We start from the raw sequence: 20,272 nt of genomic DNA on the forward strand, positions 1-20,272 counted from the left end.
GGGTTTATGGGTTCAAACCCTGGTGGCGACAGAGTTTCTTGGTCGAAAGTTATTCTTTGGTATCTCCCCCATTGGGAAAAAGAAACATCGAACTCGCTTAATGATACCCTGCGTGGAGCTGCCTTAGCGGGTTGAGGGTGTTAGAAAAAAAAACAATGACGATATAGAACAATGACAGATATGTTTCAACCGGAATAAGGCCTCTTAGTGTTAGTTCCTGGTTTATAGAACCCTATAGAAGACTTATTCTGTTTTATCCATTTTTTTACAATTTCAAATTCTATTTCAAGATCATTTTCTATTTTTAATAGAAAATTGTCTATCCTTCCCACCCATCCATCCATCCATCCCATCCCATCCCATCCCATCCCATCCCATCCCATCCCATCCCATCCCATCCATCCATCCATCCATCCATCCATCCCATCCATCCATCCCATCCATCCATCCATCCATCCATCCATCCATCCCATCCATCCCATCCATCCATCCATCCCATCCCATCCCATCCCATCCATCCATCCCATCCATCCCATCCATCCCATCCATCCCATCCATCCCATCCATCCCATCCATCCATCCATCCCATCCCATCCCATCCCATCCATCCCATCCATCCATCCATCCATCCCATCCATCCATCCATCCATCCCATCCATCCATCCATCCCATCCCATCCATCCCATCCATCCCATCCATCCCATCCATCCCATCCATCCATCCATCCATCCCATCCATCCATCCATCCATCCCATCCATCCCATCCATCCCATCCCATCCATCCATCCCATCCCATCCATCCATCCATCCATCCCATCCATCCATCCATCCATCCCATCCCATCCATCCCATCCATCCCATCCCATCCATCCATCCATCCATCCATCCCATCCATCCCATCCATCCCATCCATCCCATCCATCCCATCCATCCCATCCATCCATCCATCCATCCCATCCCATCCCATCCATCCCATCCATCCATCCCATCCATCCATCCCATCCATCCATCCATCCATCCCATCCATCCCATCCATCCATCCCATCCCATCCATCCATCCCATCCATCCATCCCATCCATCCATCCCATCCCATCCATCCCATCCATCCCATCCCATCCATCCATCCATCCATCCCATCCATCCCATCCATCCCATCCCATCCCATCCATCCATCCATCCATCCCATCCCATCCCATCCATCCCATCCATCCATCCCATCCATCCATCCCATCCATCCATCCATCCATCCCATCCATCCCATCCATCCCATCCATCCATCCCATCCCATCCATCCATCCCATCCATCCCATCCCATCCATCCATCCATCCATCCCATCCCATCCATCCCATCCCATCCATCCCATCCCATCCCATCCCATCCATCCCATCCCATCCCATCCCATCCATCCATCCATCCCATCCCATCCCATCCATCCCATCCCATCCCATCCCATCCATCCCATCCCATCCCATCCATCCCATCCCATCCATCCCATCCCATCCCATCCCATCCATCCCATCCCATCCATCCATCCCATCCATCCCATCCCATCCATCCATCCATCCATCCCATCCCATCCATCCCATCCCATCCATCCCATCCCATCCCATCCCATCCATCCCATCCCATCCCATCCATCCATCCATCCCATCCCATCCCATCCCATCCATCCCATCCCATCCCATCCCATCCATCCCATCCCATCCATCCCATCCCATCCCATCCATCCCATCCCATCCATCCATCCATCCATCCATCCCATCCCATCCATCCCATCCCATCCCATCCATCCCATCCCATCCCATCCATCCCATCCATCCCATCCCATCCCATCCATCCATCCATCCATCCCATCCCATCCATCCCATCCCATCCATCCCATCCATCCCATCCCATCCCATCCATCCATCCATCCATCCCATCCCATCCATCCCATCCATCCCATCCATCCCATCCATCCCATCCCATCCATCCCATCCCATCCATCCCATCCATCCATCCATCCATCCATCCCATCCCATCCCATCCATCCCATCCCATCCATCCATCCATCCATCCCATCCCATCCATCCCATCCCATCCATCCCATCCCATCCCATCCCATCCATCCCATCCCATCCCATCCATCCATCCATCCATCCATCCCATCCCATCCATCCCATCCCATCCATCCCATCCCATCCATCCATCCATCCCATCCCATCCATCCATCCCATCCATCCCATCCCATCCATCCCATCCCATCCCATCCATCCCATCCCATCCATCCCATCCCATCCCATCCATCCCATCCCATCCATCCCATCCATCCCATCCGGCCGTTGCATTGTAGCGTAATTGGTCCAGCAAAGGGCACAATTAATTTCATCGCGTCGTATGTCCTCTGATTCCATCTCATAGTGATCTCCCATTCCAATTAAAGGGGAACTGCAGTTAAACAATTTCAATATATTTTGAAAGTATTTTCTCTTGTGAGTACCTTCTCGAACTAAGCACTATTAGACGAAACGATTCCGAGGCGAGGAATGAGTTATATTCGCACTCTTAAGCCCGCCGCAGACGGCAAAACATTTGTTTCGCCGAAACAGAAAACACGTTTTTCAGAAAACATTTTTTGCCCGTGAAAAACGTTTTTCAGTTCGGCGTTTTTTGTTTTGCCTCCCCCGCACACGGCATAACAAAAAACATCGAAAACGTTTTTTCACGAGGAAAAAACGTTTTTTCGGTGCCGTGTGCGTTGGGCTTTACACGACCAGCCGCAACAACAGCGTTCACACTACGCGTTTCATAGCAATAACATGAAGTAACTCAGCATTTTGCTTGTTTGAATATATTTATCATATTTATATCGTATTTTTATTTCGAAGATTTGACATCAGTTATAAATTACATGTTAAATGGAAAGGCGCATAAACCAAATCGTTGTTTCTTATTTGAAGTGATCTAATTCATTCGAATCTTCCTTAAAAATTTAATGGCTTAGTTCCTCTCATACCATTTGGTCAGCACTTGGGTATACATTATTTTAAGTTATTAATATCTCAATCGGCCATGGTAAGCCCTATCTAGGATAAAAAATTGAAAAATCAATCAATAATCGATGTTAATTCCTATTTGTGTGGGTCATTCATGCTCTCTATCAGCTCTACCACTGGCTGACAATGTTACTAGAGTGCTTAGATATTGGATGTAATTCTGAATATTCCTGACCCTTGTTTTGGCTTGGCGCTCACTCTGCATGGAGATTGCCCTCTTTATCTCTATGCATTTTCATTTGTTTGTCAAAACCAGCCCCTGGATCCGACTCTGTTTTCAAGTAATTGATGCCGACTATTTAATCGGAGCCGTGATTTACATCCTGCTTCGATCGGCGGATCAAGCTGATGTCATCTTAAGGTCGGTTACAGTTTCTAACGACCTGCATGTTCTTTTTTTCATTCAAAGTAAATCAAAGTAACAGATACAATTTACAGAGACCTAGCAAAGCCAGAAAGGCCACTTAACGCTAGCACCCATACAAAAAACGGCGCAAAAATAACAAAACTATATTCAAATTAAACAAAGAGATTTGACAATATGACTCTACAGCAGAATGCTGTGTATTGGGTATAAAAAAGATGCCACAGATTGATACATGTAATTATAAATTAACGGATCGCAGTTTTTAATCCACAAGAGTCTGAAAAAAGTTCAATATCATTGCTGAATTCAATTCCGCTTCAAAATTTATGTATGAGTGGTGTCTTTCTTCGAACTTGCCGCCTTCCCGGCTTCCATATCGATGCCACGAGTTGTATCTTTGCCCTTTCCGGCTTCCATATCCATATAAGGAGTTGTATCCTTGCCCTTTCCGGCTTTCATATCCATATAAGGAGTTGTATCTTTTCCCTTTCCAGCTTCCATATCCATATAAGGAGTTGTATCCTTGCCCTTTCCGGCTTCCATGTCCATAAAAGGAGTTGTATCTTTTCCCTTTCCGGCTTTCATATCCATATAAGGAGTTGTATCTTTTCCCTTTCCAGCTTCCATATCCATATAAGGAGTTGTATCCTTGCCCTTTCCGGCTTCCATATCTATATAAGGAGTTGTATTCTTGCCCTTTCCGGCTTCCATATCCATATAAGGAGTTGTATCCTTGCCCTTTCCGGCTTCCATATCTATATAAGGAGTTGTATCCTTGTATATTCCGGCTTTCATATCCATATAAGGAGTTGTATCTTTGCCCTTTCCGGCTTCCATATCCGTGTGAGTTTTATCTTTGCCTATAATCGCGCTTTCCGTGCTCATGTACGTATCCTCGTCTATACCGGGTCCCATATCCATATAAGGAGCTTTACATTCAACAGTAGCATACGAATAAAGTTGATCATCATCTTCTACATATGCATCGGTATCTGCCACCAACTGAAGATACGTCCTCTTCAAAGCTTCAGGATTCATGTACTGATCTGTATCTGAGTCTCCCACAGCGCCAGTAGTTGTCACGTCTATCGCGCCTTCAGTACTCCTGTACGTGTCCTCTTCTATTCCAGGTCCCATATCCATATAAGGAGTTGTATCGTTGCCTATTGCACCTTCAGTACTTCTATATGTTTCTTCGTCTATATCAATGTAAGAAGCCATATATTTGCTCCTCCCGGCTTCCATATCTATGTAAGGAGTTGTATCTTTGCCCTTTTCGGCTCTCATGGCTTTATGAGTTTGTATGTTATGTTGTAGTAATCCAGTTTCAGTATTTCTCACAGGTTTTCGGTTTAGAACATTGTCGGGATTTCTGCAATCATCCGGATCTTCGTAGATGTACAATTCTTCATTTCTTGATTCAAGCTGTAGAGGTCGAGTTGAAGTCTCCACATGACCTTCATCGGGCGAACGACGTCTGCATCTGAAAGTTGTAATGCAGCATAGGAATTTTTGTCAAAGATGCAATCTATCGTCTATGGTGGTTGATTCGGGCCATGCTAAAAACATTTTCTGTAGAAACGTAGAAAAATTTTCACATCGGCCCGTTTTTTGGTTTTCTCGCGCGAAAATTCAAAACATTTGGTTTTCTCGCGCGAGAATTCAAAACATTTGGTTTCAGTTCACAGTTCGAACTGTTTTACGGTCGACTTCATACCTGCGAATGATGACAATGATGCGAATGATGCCAACAGTGATGAGAACGATCAAAATGAATCCAGTCGCTCCGCAGGAGAAGTAGAGAATGGTCCGATCAGTTATGGTCTGGTCAGTTGTGGTCTGGTCAGTCGTGGATCGGTCTTTAGTGGTCCGCTGATTGGGGTCTTTTGTAGTCTGAAAGTTGTAAGAATAATGAAAAGGCTATCATGAAACACCGTTAAATTAGATTTTTTAGTGACCGTTTATTCGAAAAGAAACTGACATTTGCCATCAAAAATAATCAATCTATTATCATATCGATTATGAACCCATCTCCACAGTTGTGTTGGTTAAATTTGACTCTAAATCCAGTTCTACAGCTGTGGTAGTTTAATTTGACTGTGGATCCAGTTCCACAGTTGTGTGGGCTTAATTTGACTAAGGCTTGAAAGGCAGCAGATACTCACCTTCGGTAGATCAGTAGTTGAATGACCTGAAACAAAAAATGACTAACCGAGTGAGAAAAATCATCTCATGCATAAAGCCTGGTTCCCGAGTGTAGTGGGAAAGCGTTCGTGAAAACGCTGAAAAATTGGACCCGATCTGCTGGAAAAGGCAACTCGCACGATCATGAAAATGTTATCCGCAGTAGTTTCCAGCCTTGCCACAAAGCGCTCGTGAAAACGGAGTCCATTTTCAGCTATTGCTGAGATAGAAAAACTTTATCGTTGAAAATGGTTTTAATTACTTTTTTTTCATTTCTCTAGTACTTTCTGTTAACCTTTTGTATTCCTCGTGGTAATTATTATTTAGGGCTTTCTGACCACCGTCAGGAAAATGAAAGAAAACGATGGTAAACCAAATCCGGTCATCAAGAAATCATCAAGAATCCGTCCACTGCTGGCCATTTGATGAGCTAGCCAGCGCGTTCGCAAATTCTACTAAACGAACCTCTGTACAATGCGCGAAACCATCACCAACAACTTCTAAGAATGAACCGGAAGCGAGAAATTGGAGTCTTATCAGAATCCGGTTTGAAACACGACTATAGGTTCTTGATGAATTCCAGATCATGCCGACTAAATCTGAATCTCTGCCGCTATTGGTCATCAGTGAATTCGTCGAAATTATGTCTAAAATGTCTTTCGTTTTGAAAATTTGGAAAAATACGTCGTCCGCCATTTTGTTGATTTAAAATGAGATAAACAACTTTGGACCGTTTAACTATAACGGTCGTTTAAGCGATTTAACCGACCGTTACATCTTTGAGCAACCGCAAATAACGACAGTTTAATTTTTTGACGCCTTATAAAACGTTACCATTATGAAACCTAAACATTGTTAACCATTCAGCGTCATTTCACAATCGACAACCGTTAATCGAAACGTCACAGGTCTATGTGTACACATACAAGCTATTTGGCAAAATATTATTGACAAAGATGTAGAATGGCTCCCTGTGATTATACAATGACCTCTATTTGAACGTCGAAATGTTATATTGCATTGAATATCATTAGAAGACGTATTGTAATAGTAAAGGATGAAGTAAATTGGATTATTCGGTTAAATGACCGATGTATACACGGTGCGGAAGTCTGATATAAAAGTAAGAACCTAAATGGAGATGCTGGTGGAATGACGAAGCTATCTACGATCTGTGTAGGGCCGGCGTGAATTTCATCGGCGGCTACAAGTGGTCAATATAAAAACGTGTAAATATTTAATTTCAATATTCAAATGTTTAAGAAAATATGTTCGATATTCGGGGTATCCAGGTTTCATGAGATTAGCAATTTATAATAGCATAGCTGCCATATACGGCTCCGCGTCCTCTGATGGCATGTGTTATTAGGTGACAATTCAATTCTTTATTGATCCTTATTACATATAAAATTCCAAAATTCATTAAAGTTACAAATTTTAAAATAAGAAAATACAACATACGAAACGCATGCGTAATTCATACAGAATAACATAAACAAGTTTTTTTTTAAATGACATTGTCTACTTGAACCCAAGTAATAGGGATAATAGGGGTTCAAGCCAAAGGTCGAACGGTCGAACGGTCGAAAAATGAAAAAATAAATTCTCGCACACTCGAATTTATTTTTCATTTTTTACTCACTCACCCCTTCAACCTTTAACCTGAACCCCTATCATCCCTATTACTCTTAAAATATTCATATATATGTATAACATATAAATGAATAATTTCTAAAATCAATTTTAATAAAAAATTTGATATTAAAATGGAAGCAAATAAGTACTACTGTCCAACATGTAAAATCAATATAGATATATCCCAAAAAGCAAGACACAATAAAACTAGAACACATTTAGATAGACATAGTTGTGAATATTTATATTTATATGTGTTAAATTCTTATTTTCAATATAAAAAGTAACGAGTAATTAACGAGTGAAATAATTCATATTTAAAACAGTGAATATTTATATTTATATGCGTTAAATTCTTATTTTATGTTTAAAAGTAACGAGTAATTAACGAGTTGATGAAAATATCAATTTTAATAACAAAATTACTTATAAATATGAATGAACAGATACTACATTTCAAAGATATCGATTTAAATGAATTAGAAAAATATTTTACAATTAAAAATTTCATTCCTATTAAAGATTTGATTAAAACTGCGCGTCTTCGTTTTCAAGTGAAAAATATTACTGAATTAGTGTTTAAAAATCATTATCTAATAATAGAGTTATCGAATGATAAAGATAAAATCTTATTCAATACAATAATTCCAAAATTCACAACATTTGATGGAATAGATAAACATTTAATAATTACAGATGAAATGCAATCACTTTTTAATGATGAAAGTACATTATTAAATCATAAAACATTATTTTTACACTTACGTTATTGCCCATTCAGAGAATGCTATGTTATGTTTTTCAGATTACAAGAAAAGAGATTCATCCCCGACATTCCAAATGAAAAATCATTTAAAGACATTAGTATTCAATGTGATTTAGATAATGAAAAATCATATAAAGATGTTGGGATTCAATGTAACTTAGACAATAAAATTGATAAAACACCAGATATTAGACATTTTATCAGCGCACTTTCAACAACTGATCGTCCACACTTCACATGTGTTCAGTTCGTCATCTAAGACAGTTTTTATTGAAAATGAACTTAACAAACACCAGACATTAGATATTTATCAGCATACTATCAAAAACTGATCTTCCATGCCTCACAAGTGTTCACTTGAGACATTTTTATTTGAAAATGAACTACAAACACCAGACACCTGATGATAAACACACGATTAATTATAATTTTTCTCGCTTTTTAGGAAGAAATAAACTATTACTTACCGGTATTATGAAATACAATCATATCAAACTGAATCGGTTTCGGATTTTTAGGGTTATCCTTTGCAAGACATCTAAATGATGATCCATCGTGAAGTTTGAAATCAGCTTTGAATTTTAGCTCAGCTTCAGCGAGTCTATTCGCGTTCCTTCTTTGTATATGACCACGAACCGGACCCCATGATTCAGAACCTCGACTCTTCTGTTGAAATATCAACGTACGCTTTGACCCTTCAAACGGTAGTATGCATTTATAAACTATCTCGTCTCCTTGGGTTTTCCTGTCAGGCCGACCTGCTGGGACTGGGTAAGGTCTAATCAGGAAATCGCCTGAAACGAATGGATGTCAAGTGTCACGATTGCAAGCGCAAACAATATGAAAAAAATTCATTCTTGATGATTTCAGTAACTTACCCCCATCTCTCCTCATTCGAGACAATTCTGTACTGTGTATGTTTCCCAGTTGTAGTAAAACTACGACGCACATTAGTACGAAACAGTTCTTCAACATCATTCTCAGGATTCTGATCTAAAAACCTTCCAGTAAAACTATTCACACAAATTAGGACCAGTTTCTTCCCGTTTTATTGTTTAATGAATTAAATGATGTTTTCTCTTCATTCGAGACATTTCTGTAAAGTAAACGACGCTCATGAGCGTGAACCAGTTCCTCGCCTTTCTCTAAGTCACACCGAATATAACTGACAGTATCTATGAAAATCGAGTCCCGCATCATCCTGATTGATGCGGAAGATTTGAACAGTCATCGATCGATAAAACTTCACTAAGTAAATAAAATGCACATTATTTGTTCAGGCAAAAATGAGTTCTAACATTATTTTACAGATAGACGGATTTCTACGTGGATTGGGGTACCCGTGGCCTGCGCAAGAAATTGACGAGAAATGAAATATCGAGACTGTGAAGAAATACGGAAAGTTCAAAATTTAAATTGAAGCATGTCAAAATCCTTAATTGTGATCAAGTTTGATATTGTAAAACGTGTTGTAGCATGAAATATGGGATGTATGTATTGACTAAAAAGACAAAAACTATCCACTATCTACAGATTAAAAGAATTTAAAATCAAGAATTTATTTATTCGAACAATCTAAAATATATAATAAACACGACGTTTCGATCTCACCCTAGAGATCATCGTCAGGTGTGATATAAATGTATATTATAAATAAATTCTTGATTTTAAATTCTTTTAATCTGTAGATAGTGGGTTTATATCTTATTATCCGTTCACCACGTTTGAGTGTGATTATCGTACTACTATGTATTGACTGTTTGTTGTATTTTTCAACATCGGACGATGACATCCCAGTCGTGGGTTCGAATGAAAAAGTGCTATGATAACCCCCCGGTTCGGGTAGAGCTGGTCCTACAAAACTCTTTTAGCTCCATGCAGTCATCAACTTGTGTAATTTACTACTGGTTACCGTAAATTTAAAAACATTTCAGTTATGCGCCGTATTTTTGGTCGAGATACCGAACCAGGTTGCCGCTTGGCTGGCCGTTCTTTTCTTACCAATGAACTCAACTCTGAACCCACTTCTTAACACCATTCTAGCTATTGAAATTCATACGAGCTCGAAATATACACAGAAAACGATAGGACAATGAAGCAAGTAGGTGAAACTTTCAAAATCGTTATCACCAATAAATCAACCTTTTCGTTTATTTAGAAATTCAAAACCAGGAAGATTTATGTGACATTCATACGTAGCTTCAGGTCCACATTTTCACAACATCAAAATCGATACCAAATTTTCAGGATTTGAAAATATGCTTTAAATTAGATCGATAATTAGATCTTGTTATCTTTTTGACCTATAACCGTAGTTTAACGTGAAATTAGGAACGTTTTAGAAGGTATGAATATCATGCGCGGTATTTGAACTACCGTGACCGGTGAGATATCGGGAACTTGGATAACCTGTCGCCGCGCGGGGACTGGTTCCTTCGCCTAGCTGTCATGTGCTGTGGAGGCAACAGGTAACAGAAATAAAGCTGTAGCAAACAAACGTTTAGTTTAATGTGTAGAATATATAAACTTGTATTCCCCACGTATAAATCTGTTATCCATTGTAAAAAGATTACGCAATTATAACTGCATGCAATTATTTTAAACTGTAATAGAGTTGCGCAATAAATATGTATAGTCTACACTTTTGGTATTGTATCAATACACGCATTTGAAAAGTCACAATCGAGTTTTCCACCCAGAGACAGCCCTGAACATTCTCTGTCTAAGCCACAATCAGACACGACCACCCCGAGACAGCCCTAAACATCCTCCTGTCAAAGCCATAATCAATCTTTCCACCCAGAGACAGCCCTGAACATCCTCTGTCAAAGCCACAATCAGACTCCACCCTGGGACTGCCCTGAACATCCTCTGTCAAAGCCACAATCAGACTCCACCCTGGGACTGCCCTGAACATCCTCTGTCAAAGCCACAATCAGACTCCACCCTGGGACTGCCCTGAACATCCTCTGTCAAAGCCACAATCAGACTCCACCCTGGGACTGCCCTGAACATCCTCTGTCAAAGCCACAATCAGACTCCACCCTGGGACTACCCTGAACATCCTCTGTCAAAGCCACAATCAGACTCCACCCTGGGACTGCCCTGAACATCCTCTGTCAAAGCCACAATCAGACTCCACCCTGGGACTGCCCTGAACATCCTCCTGTCAAAGCCACAATCAATCTTTCCACCCAGAGACAGCCCTGAACATCCTCTGTCAAAGCCACAATCAGAATCCACCCTGGGACTGCCCTGAACATCCTCTGTCAAAGCCACAATCATACTCCACCCTGGGACTGCCCTGAACATCCTCTGTCAAAGCCACAATCAGACTCCACCCTGGGACTGCCCTGAACATCCTCTGTCAAAGCCACAATCAGACTCCACCCTGGGACTGCCCTGAACATCCTCCTGTCAAAGCCACAATCAATCTTTCCACCCAGAGACAGCCCTGAACATCCTCTGTCAAAGCCACAATCAGAATCCACCCTGGGACTGCCCTGAACATCCTCTGTCAAAGCCACAATCAGACTCCACCCTGGGACTGCCCTGAACATCCTCCTGTCAAAGCCACAATCAATCTTTCCACCCAGAGACAGCCCTGAACATCCTCTGTCAAAGCCACAATCAGAATCCACCCTGGGACTGCCCTGAACATCCTCTGTCAAAGCCACAATCATACTCCACCCTGGGACTGCCCTGAACATCCTCCTGTCAAAGCCACAATCAATCTTTCCACCCAGAGACAGCCCTGAACATCCTCTGTCAAAGCCACAATCAGACTCCACCCTGGGACTGCCCTGAACATCCTCTGTCGAACATGACTCATTATAACAAACTAAATTCAAAGATGTTCATTTTTTTAATAAATACAGATTTTATTTCGAAATGCTTCATATTAATCAAACATAAATCCCCCAGCAGGGGGCGCTCATAGTCACACAGTTATTAAGCAACCATTGAGGAAAGAGGCAACAATGAATTAATTGCAATCATTTATATACGAGTGTTTGTGATGCATACAGGCACATGTGATACATGTACATGTATAAACATGCACATGTTATTACACATGCACATGTTTCTACAGGTACATGTGCGCATATCTTTTTCCCGACTAAAAATGAAACTGATATGAAATGCACTCTGGTTTAATAATTATTAATAAATTAATATCAATCTTAAACTAAATATTCTTTCAACTAGTTACATTTTATTTGGACCTGATTTACATAATCAGTAAGCTCGATCTTAGCTCATTTAGGTCTAAGGCTACAGAAATGATACTTTTCAGATTTTTATTTCTGCAAAGTTTAAAAGTTGACCCACCGGCCGCCTATCTACCATATCTAGGGATCATTCATTTATTACGTACGCATAAAATTTGAATTTTTCAACCCCCTCCCCCCTCTGTAAGCAAAATCGGCCATTTTTTCATATACATTAAGCATTACAGTACGCAATCGCACTGACCCCCTCCCCCCTCCCCTAATGCTTATGTAATAAATGAATGATTCCCTATAGAAATGAACTGATTACAAATTTTTTTGTGAATTCACAAAAATGGCCGCTGAGGAGAAACAATGTATCATCTTTTTAGCCTATTCTGATCTACCGGGGTTTGTGTAATCTGAATACCAGACGTTGTTACAATCCCCTACAAAGTGGTTTGGGGAACAACGGCTTGATACTAGAATAATCTGATGTGAGAAGAGGCAGAGCCGAAAAGGAATACAATCATTCTAATAAAAAGAAAGCACATTTTTCTGCAGCACAAGGTTTTAAGGTTCCATCAGTTCCGCATCGGTGAAATACAATTCGTAACGTCGATGCCGATTTTTACGAAAATGTTCGCCAAAAACTTGTCTCATTTTCGCGTCACAAATTATTCACAAATTGCACGATGATAAAGTGAAAAAAAAAACGACAGAATTTCATCCGTCATCCGTCGTTTTTTTTCTAATCTGATTTTTTATCGCGCGGTGATTTTTCCGACGCGTTTTGCTCGATTGAATTCCGTTCGGACTCGACGCTGGTTGTCGTCGAGTCCGCGACCGTATCCGCGTTTTCCTCTTCATCGGGGAAAATGTCGTTCGGGATTTCGATGTCCGGTGAACCGGGCGCGCTCCCCGAGTCCGATTCCGTCGAGCCTGGAAAATAAAATGAATTACGGTTTTACATTATTAAATAAATCTGGTTGAGTCGGCGAGGTCACTCTCTACGTGCTTAAATAACTTTCAAAACTGGTCAAGAGAAGCTGTTGTCGTCTCATAGGAAGAATAGATCAGGGAGGGGAGAGGGAGTGGAGAGGCAGAGGGGAGGGAGGAGAGAGTGGAGAGGGGAGGGGGAGTGGGAAGGGAGAGGGGAGGGAGGAGAGAGTGGAGAGGGAGAGGGGAGTGGAGAGGGAGGAGAGAATGGAGAGGGAGAGGAGAGAATGGAGAGGGAGAGGGGAGTGGAAAGGGGAGGGATGAGAGAGTGGAGAGGGAGAGGGAGGAGAGAGTGGAGAGGAAGAGGGGAGTGGAAAGGGGAGGGATGAGAGAGTGGAGTGGAGAGGGAGAGGGGGAGTGGAGAGAGAGAGAATACAAACCTTCAGCGTCATAGAGTTGTTGTTGTATAATAGAAGGCTCAAGTCGAGGAGCGTGCGGACGGTTTTTACGAGCTGGATTTATCGTGTAACAGTAACAACAACGAAATGCTGAAAACAAACGAAAACAGAAAATCATTTTTAGAAATCGATTTTACTTCAAAATCCCAAATAACGAAGTCAAGGCGGTTTAATTTGCAATGATTAATTCATAGTTATTTTCAGTCAGTCCCTTTGCGTATAGCATCCTCCAGCGACCTAGATTCGAATGGTTTATAGACTTGCCACGGTACGAAACCCTGTCGCACTAGCCCCAGTGCGCGGTTATGTATGCAACTTAGAAATGTCATTATTAGCCAAAGAGAAATCCTGTTTTATTTAAGCCTTTAATCAGTAATCAGTAACTAGGGAGCGATTTGAATAGACCAGCTTTAGTGGGAATAGAATATTCAAGTATAGAGTTAATAAGATACACAATATCTGTGTAAGATGAATGAACGCGAGAAATCCCACAATGATTTAAACCAAGAATGAAAAGTTCTTTATTTAATATAGAACTTTTCATTCTTGGCTTAATCAAAATAATTCTGAAATTCCCTGATTTTCCCTGATGTCCCTGTTCCGTAAGAACCCTGGGGACGGTTGCACAGTCGTGGCTCGGACTTAAGACCAGTCTAAGACCAACTTAGTTCTATAGCCAATCTAACAACTTAAGACCAGTCTTAAGATTTAAGACCACTTGAGTCACAACTGTGCAATTGGGCCCAGATATCAAAATGATAAATTTCGAGCAATGTTTCAGCTAAATAATATCAGCCATGATCAGGCGTACTGTGAACAGAATGAATTAACAAAATGTATAAATAAACATTCTATCAATTTCATTCTCGTAAGTCAAGTATTGATTTCAGTCAAGCATTCTAACTCATTTTCCTGTGAACAGATGGCGACACCGGACAGCCTAACATGTCTAGCAAAGCCTGAAAGTGCATCACCATACAATTAGCATGTACTAGGGGGTATAGAAACCAGGGGTCACGTGGGTCAGATTCCTGAAGTTAAGAAGATCGTCAGTAGTAATGGTACAAAACACTTAAGACGATCTCCAAAGACTTTGGCCGATATTTTGGACGCATTAACGCAAGAATCTGATGATAATTCATCTACGGATGAATCATGATAGTGCCGATCATGGCTGGCCAGACAATCCGAATGACCAAGAGATACTCTGACCAGAGGCGCAGACCCTGAAGGTGATCCCTAAGACGTGGTATCATTCGAATGCTTTTAAATAGAGCTGTCATTAAATACATTATACTGTACATTAAATGACAGCTCTTTTCAAAGTCATACTAGTATACAATTACAGGGTTATCCCTTATATCAACTGAGTTATATAGTTTTCCCCTTGCGTCCTACAAAATCAGTCACAGGCTGAAAACGGGATCAGTGCGGTGTTTTCCCATTTATTGTTTATCCGTTAAATCTGCCTCAGCGATTCTACAACGAGCAATCAATCTGATCGGTGCCTGTTTGGTGGATGATCCGGCACAATTCAAGAATAGGGGACTATAGCAATATATATGTAGTGATAGTAATCAAATAAGTAATAATAATAGTAATTGATAACGATGATATATAATGATAGTAATATATATAGTAATTAATGAAGATTAGGGAACTAAACCTAACCCTAAACCTAACCACTAGTCCCCTATTCTTGAATCTTACCGATGATCCTACATTGATGCAGTAACATAATTTCATACTCGCTAAATTTTTACAGATTAAAGTCGACTAGACTGAATTGAATTTGCTTACACATATATTCGAATTCCTCTTTGAGAGCCATCCCGTTATGAGATAAACACTGTCGACAGATGAGAGCGTAACGATTCTGAGGACCATCGCCGACGAGATACTCGACCAGTCTGTCTACGTTCGTTCGATCGCGCGGAATGATCGGACGCGGCAACGGTGGCCCGGGAGGACCGTACAACGCAGCAGCCGGTGAACCTGAAAATACGTAAAAGGACTGAATTTGTAAAAATCTGTATTTCACAAACTCTTACTCAGCTACTAACTCAGTATTTGACACCAACTCGGGGTAGAATTTTACCAGTCTCAACTTTACCGCAGTAAGAGACAGAGTCTACTGTATTTCACAAACTCTTACTCAGTATTTGACACCAACTCGGGGTAGAATTTTACCGGTCTCAACTTTACCGCAGTAAGAGACAGAGTCTACTGTATTTCACAAACTCTTACTCAGTATTTGACACCAACTCGGGGTAGAATTTTACCGGTCTCAACTTTACCGCAGTAAGAGACAGAATCTACTGTATTTCACAAACTCTTACTCAGTATTTGACACCAACTCGGGGTAGAGTTTTACCAGTCTCAATTTAACCGCAGTAAGAGACAGAGTCTACAATGTACTTACCGGGCTGTTGTGAATTTGGGAAACCATTTTTTTGCTGCATTGATGCTGAAGGTGGGAATATGTGTCTTTGATTGGTGACTGGCGGGCGGGGTAGCCGCGGGGTACCCGTATGCGGGATAGAGCCCGGCGGGCTTCCTCCTGGCGTTCGATGGCGCACATCTAGATTATCAAAACAGAAAATGTAAATTTTACAAATTCTTCCGGGTGTAAGTAACATTTACAAATGGAGCCGGTTTGTGAAGTTCTAAATCATGAATATTACCTGATCCCAGTCCGGGGGTCCGAAGCCGGTCAGACAGCGGGGTAGATATAGGTTTCTGTAAAAAAGAATTTTAAAATCATAGGTTTTTTTTCTTATTTCGAAGATCGGCTCGACAACTGCAGAAGCGGGTCTAGGGTTCAAGTTAAAACTGATCTATCATTACAGATGCACTCTCCACAAAACCAGGCCTATATATTCCTCGCTTGCCAGGGTTTTATAGCCTCCCATCAAAGCTCATGCTGACACAAACCCTGGTCGCAAACCCTTCACTGGCCTATCAGACCGTCAAAATATCCTCCGTCAGCAGCCAGGGTTTGTGTTGGAGTGAGTGAGGCAGGAGGCAATCAAACCCTGGCATGCGAGGATGTCATTGTTCAGAAAATAAGATTACAAACCGATTATGTTCAAATTAAAAGAAATTTAAAATCGAGAATTTATTTATTAATAATAATAATAATAATTATTCAAAAAATCTAAAAGACACGACGTTTCAATCATTTATTTTAATTTGTACACAGTGGGTTTCTATTTTATTATCTTTTCACCACGTTTGAGTGTTGCTATCGTTCCATGTTGTTCAGAAATTCATTTTTTAAGTCAATAAAAGGTTGTGCTTTTTTTTTGTCTTACCTCAATTTTCTTGAATTGTTCCGGGTCGAATTTCTCCAATATTTCTTTCGCTTTCTTATAAACCTCTTTCTCCATCACTTCCTCCAGCTAAACACGAACGAACAAGAAACGAACGCAGTGAAAATAAAATTCATTATTTCCAAATTCGCAGAAATGAAATTTCAAATTTTCAAACGTTAACTCACGATGTCTTTCTTTTTGGTCCTCAAATCTCGCAGTTTTCCATCTGAAACAATTAAAATGATCTTGCAGTAAACTTTCCTGTGATTTACAGTCGACTGTCTGCACTGTGGAGCTGGATCCAGTTCCACAGTGGACTGACTGCCTGCACTGTGGAGCTGGATCCAGTTCCACAGTGGACTGCCTGCACTGTGGAGCTGGATCCAGTTCCACAGTGGACTGTCTGCACTCTAGAGCTGGATCCAGTTCCACAGTTGTCAGTTAGAGTTAACTCTGAACTCAGAATCCAGTTCCACAGTTGTGGTGAGTTAGAGTTAACTCTGAAATCAGGATCCAGTTCCACAGTTACGAGTTAGAGTCAACTTTGAACTCAGGATCCAGTTCCACAGTTGTGGTGAGTTTGAGTCAACTTTGAACTCAGGATCCAGTTCCACAGTTGTGGTGAGTTAGAGTCAACTTTGAACTCAGGATCCAGTTCCACAGTTGTGGTGAGTTACTATAAACTCAGGATCCACAGCAATTAGTTTAAGTGGAGCTATTTAATACACAATACACAAGACTTCATGAGACAAGATTGAAGGGGAGGAAGGAAGGGTCAGGGGGAGGGGGTGGGTGAGGGGGTTAATACCTGTTCTCGATGTGCGCTGTATAAAATACCAATGTAAAAATCTTTTTAACAGCCATATCCTAAAAAAGACAAAGGAAAGCAAATTCGAATAATCAAATTTCAAATTCGACCAATCGCTGATCAGATAATCTAACGGCTGAACTTACAATCCGGGGAATATGATAAGAGGAAGAGAGTGGAGTATTCGTTCGGTCCAGTTTGTCGGGAAATACCCGAAATAGAACACAAGTGCCGCGATGATATATAGGACAATCGACCAGACAATCAAATAGCCGACAATCGTTTTCTGTGATTGTAAATTCTGAGCGCGAGATTTCTCATAACTTTTTATCTCCTGAAAGAATAAACTGTGAAATTATAGAAACTTGATTCCAAAAGTTGCATGTTCTCTGTTGTTCCCAGACGGTAGATTGTTCCTAAGAAGAAGGCCCAGTTTTCATTGAATGGGATAATATCATCAAAGTTCCGCAGTTCTGGATCCAGTTCTGTATCTAGTTCCACAGTTCTGGATACAGTTCCACAGTTCTGGATCCATTTCCACAGTTCTGGATACAGTTTCCACAGTTCTGGATACAGTTCCACAGTTCTGCAACCAGATCCACAGTTCTGGATCCAGTTCCACAGTTCTGGATTTAACGGAACTGGATCAGAAATCCAATAATAATCACCAAAACAAAACGTACCTTTTCTAATGATTCAAGCTGTTCTACTGTTGTTGGCTTTTTCTACAAAACACAAACATATACATCAAAAGAAACGTCTCAGGAAACGTAAACAGACCCAGGACTTACAGGAGTAGGCTCCCTGGAGGGCATCTCAGTGGGACATTCACATGGCTTTTAGAACAATACCAATTGGAGCGTTTTGTAAGATTGGCAGACCGGATCTGCAGACCGGAGGGGGTCATCTGAAAGATACTGGACCTGGAGTCACTGATACTGGTTTTATGTTGATGGTCCGAGACTGAGAGTGAGCCAGATGGCAGAAACAACCAGATGGCCTCACTAACTTCAGCTAATGCTTTTTATTTCTATACTGCCATTCTGACAAACCCACCCAAAATTTGAATGCCATAATGGAGGGTTCAGAGAGTGCACCACTTTCACTTTGACCCACTGCACTTAATGTCCTGACACCGATTTCAACAAATAGAACAAACTCGTTTAAATTAAATTCGGCTGAAAATTTCAAATCTCTCTTAATCCAAAATCAATTTAATCGTTGCATTTTAAACTGGCAAATCGTGAATTATGAGAACTTACCCGCCAGCGAGATATGATAGAACCCATTCTTCGTCTGACAGTCAGTCAGTCAGACTCCAGACAGATGACTCAAGAGTCAAAGTTTCAATCTTGAATTTTGATCGGCGACCATTTGAATTGTTTCATTTCCTACATTGAACTGGGACGTTAGATCTTCGACGCCAGATACCGTCACTTCAGATCGACCGTGCTAGGCCTTGGGCAAAATGAAAACAAATTTCTGAAGTGCATAAATATTAAATATTCGAACTGTAATTATTGATTAACGCGATATAATTTAGTTTATACTGTTAAAAGTACCTACTTTGTTTATTACTTAATCTGAGACCAAGGTCAACATACAGGTTAGCGCGACGCTCGTCGGTTCAGCTAAGGTAATGTATTGATCGTTGTTTTATATTAGACTGTCGTGTCAGAGCCTCGAAAGTGTCAGGTCCGCATCGGGAACCTCCTGAGCTAGGTTTAGGATTGTATCGCATGTTGAACCCTGTCTGACCCGCATGTTCTACATGCGCAAGAAATAAATCAATGTCATCAGTTAATAAAAATGAATAAATCAATTTTCTAAGTGTTTTCGTGTACTTCGAAAACCTTTCCGTGAACCTCCTTTAAATCAATTTGTTCTACTTGTGCTCAGGGCCCAAGACCTGACATGACAGAGTGGGACCTCAGGTGACAGGTTGATTCGCTAAAATGAAAATCGTTATGACTGAACCGATGAGACGTGATAAGAAGACATGATAGGCGCGGATTTAGAACACATGATAGCCGATGAGAACATATCGTAGTGCTTTCTGAATATATTATTCAAAAACAGGCGGTGCAACCAGGATAATCTAAGCTCATCTTGCTTTTGGTATCTTCTTCATGTGTTCTTCAAACTTGAAACTTTTCCCGTTGAATTACAGTCTCCCCTCTCCATCTCCTCTCCCCTATTGAATTCATCAGAATGCGTCACTTATTTATATCATATCACATTATTTACCATCAAAGAAGGCCTCAGGCAGCCTCATTAATCAATCTGTCGTTGGAACTACTTTTTGTTCAGGTGCGCGTCACAAGACTCGCTGCGATGTAATCTGTGCGTGTACTGCATATGAAAAGCGTGCCTCATGTGGTGGCCTAGTTAAAAGTTTTCCAGGAAACTGCATTTGATTCAACTGATTTATAAAAGATTCACGGACCGGCCGTGAAGGGCAGTGAAATGGGGGTGTTATTAAAACTATACACTACTAAGACTAAGACAGTATGCACTTAGAGGTGTAAGCTAACTATGATGACTAAAACGAAG

General features: G+C 40.9%; 2 protein-coding genes across 2 annotated transcripts; both read right to left on the reverse strand.

The window, feature by feature from the left end:
- Positions 1-2,871: 2,871 nt before the first annotated feature.
- Positions 2,872-9,107, reverse strand: LOC141907468 (uncharacterized). Its single transcript, XM_074797117.1, has 5 exons — positions 8,868-9,107; positions 8,457-8,783; positions 5,570-5,595; positions 5,122-5,297; positions 2,872-4,887 (listed from the first exon to the last, which is right to left on the reverse strand). The coding sequence occupies exons 1-5, from the start codon at positions 8,965-8,967 to the stop codon at positions 3,729-3,731; spliced, it is 1,788 nt and encodes a 595-aa protein (XP_074653218.1). The 5' UTR covers positions 8,968-9,107; the 3' UTR covers positions 2,872-3,728.
- Positions 9,108-11,864: 2,757 nt separating this feature from the next.
- On the reverse strand, positions 11,865-19,405 carry LOC141906797 (endoplasmic reticulum junction formation protein lunapark-B-like). Its single transcript, XM_074796178.1, has 12 exons — positions 19,286-19,405; positions 18,982-19,201; positions 18,403-18,444; positions 17,866-18,053; positions 17,720-17,778; positions 17,097-17,137; positions 16,912-16,998; positions 16,282-16,336; positions 16,020-16,178; positions 15,398-15,592; positions 13,580-13,687; positions 11,865-13,142 (listed from the first exon to the last, which is right to left on the reverse strand). The coding sequence occupies exons 2-12, from the start codon at positions 19,006-19,008 to the stop codon at positions 12,952-12,954; spliced, it is 1,152 nt and encodes a 383-aa protein (XP_074652279.1). The 5' UTR covers positions 19,009-19,201; positions 19,286-19,405; the 3' UTR covers positions 11,865-12,951.
- Between the last annotated feature and the right edge of the window lie 867 nt (positions 19,406-20,272).

The sequence above is a fragment of the Tubulanus polymorphus genome, chromosome 6 (genome assembly GCF_964204645.1).
Source record: "Tubulanus polymorphus chromosome 6, tnTubPoly1.2, whole genome shotgun sequence".
NCBI lineage: Eukaryota > Metazoa > Nemertea > Palaeonemertea > Tubulaniformes > Tubulanidae > Tubulanus > Tubulanus polymorphus.

Excerpts from the sequence above, each read along its gene's own strand:
- LOC141907468 (XM_074797117.1), bottom strand. The coding sequence starts at position 8,967 with ATGATGTTGAAGAACTGTTTCGTACTAATGTGCGTCGTAGTTTTACTA. Across the intron at positions 8,784-8,867 it reads TCGAATGAGGAGAGATGGGG|GCGATTTCCTGATTAGACCT; the intron begins GTAAGTTACTGA and ends CATTCGTTTCAG. Across the intron at positions 5,298-5,569 it reads CAACTACTGATCTACCGAAG|ACTACAAAAGACCCCAATCA; the intron begins GTGAGTATCTGC and ends TACAACTTTCAG.
- LOC141906797 (XM_074796178.1), bottom strand. The coding sequence starts at position 19,008 with ATGGGTTCTATCATATCTCGCTGGCGG. Across the intron at positions 17,779-17,865 it reads CTTATCATATTCCCCGGATT|GATATGGCTGTTAAAAAGAT; the intron begins GTAAGTTCAGCC and ends TGTCTTTTTTAG. Across the intron at positions 16,337-16,911 it reads AACAATTCAAGAAAATTGAG|AAACCTATATCTACCCCGCT; the intron begins GTAAGACAAAAA and ends TCTTTTTTACAG.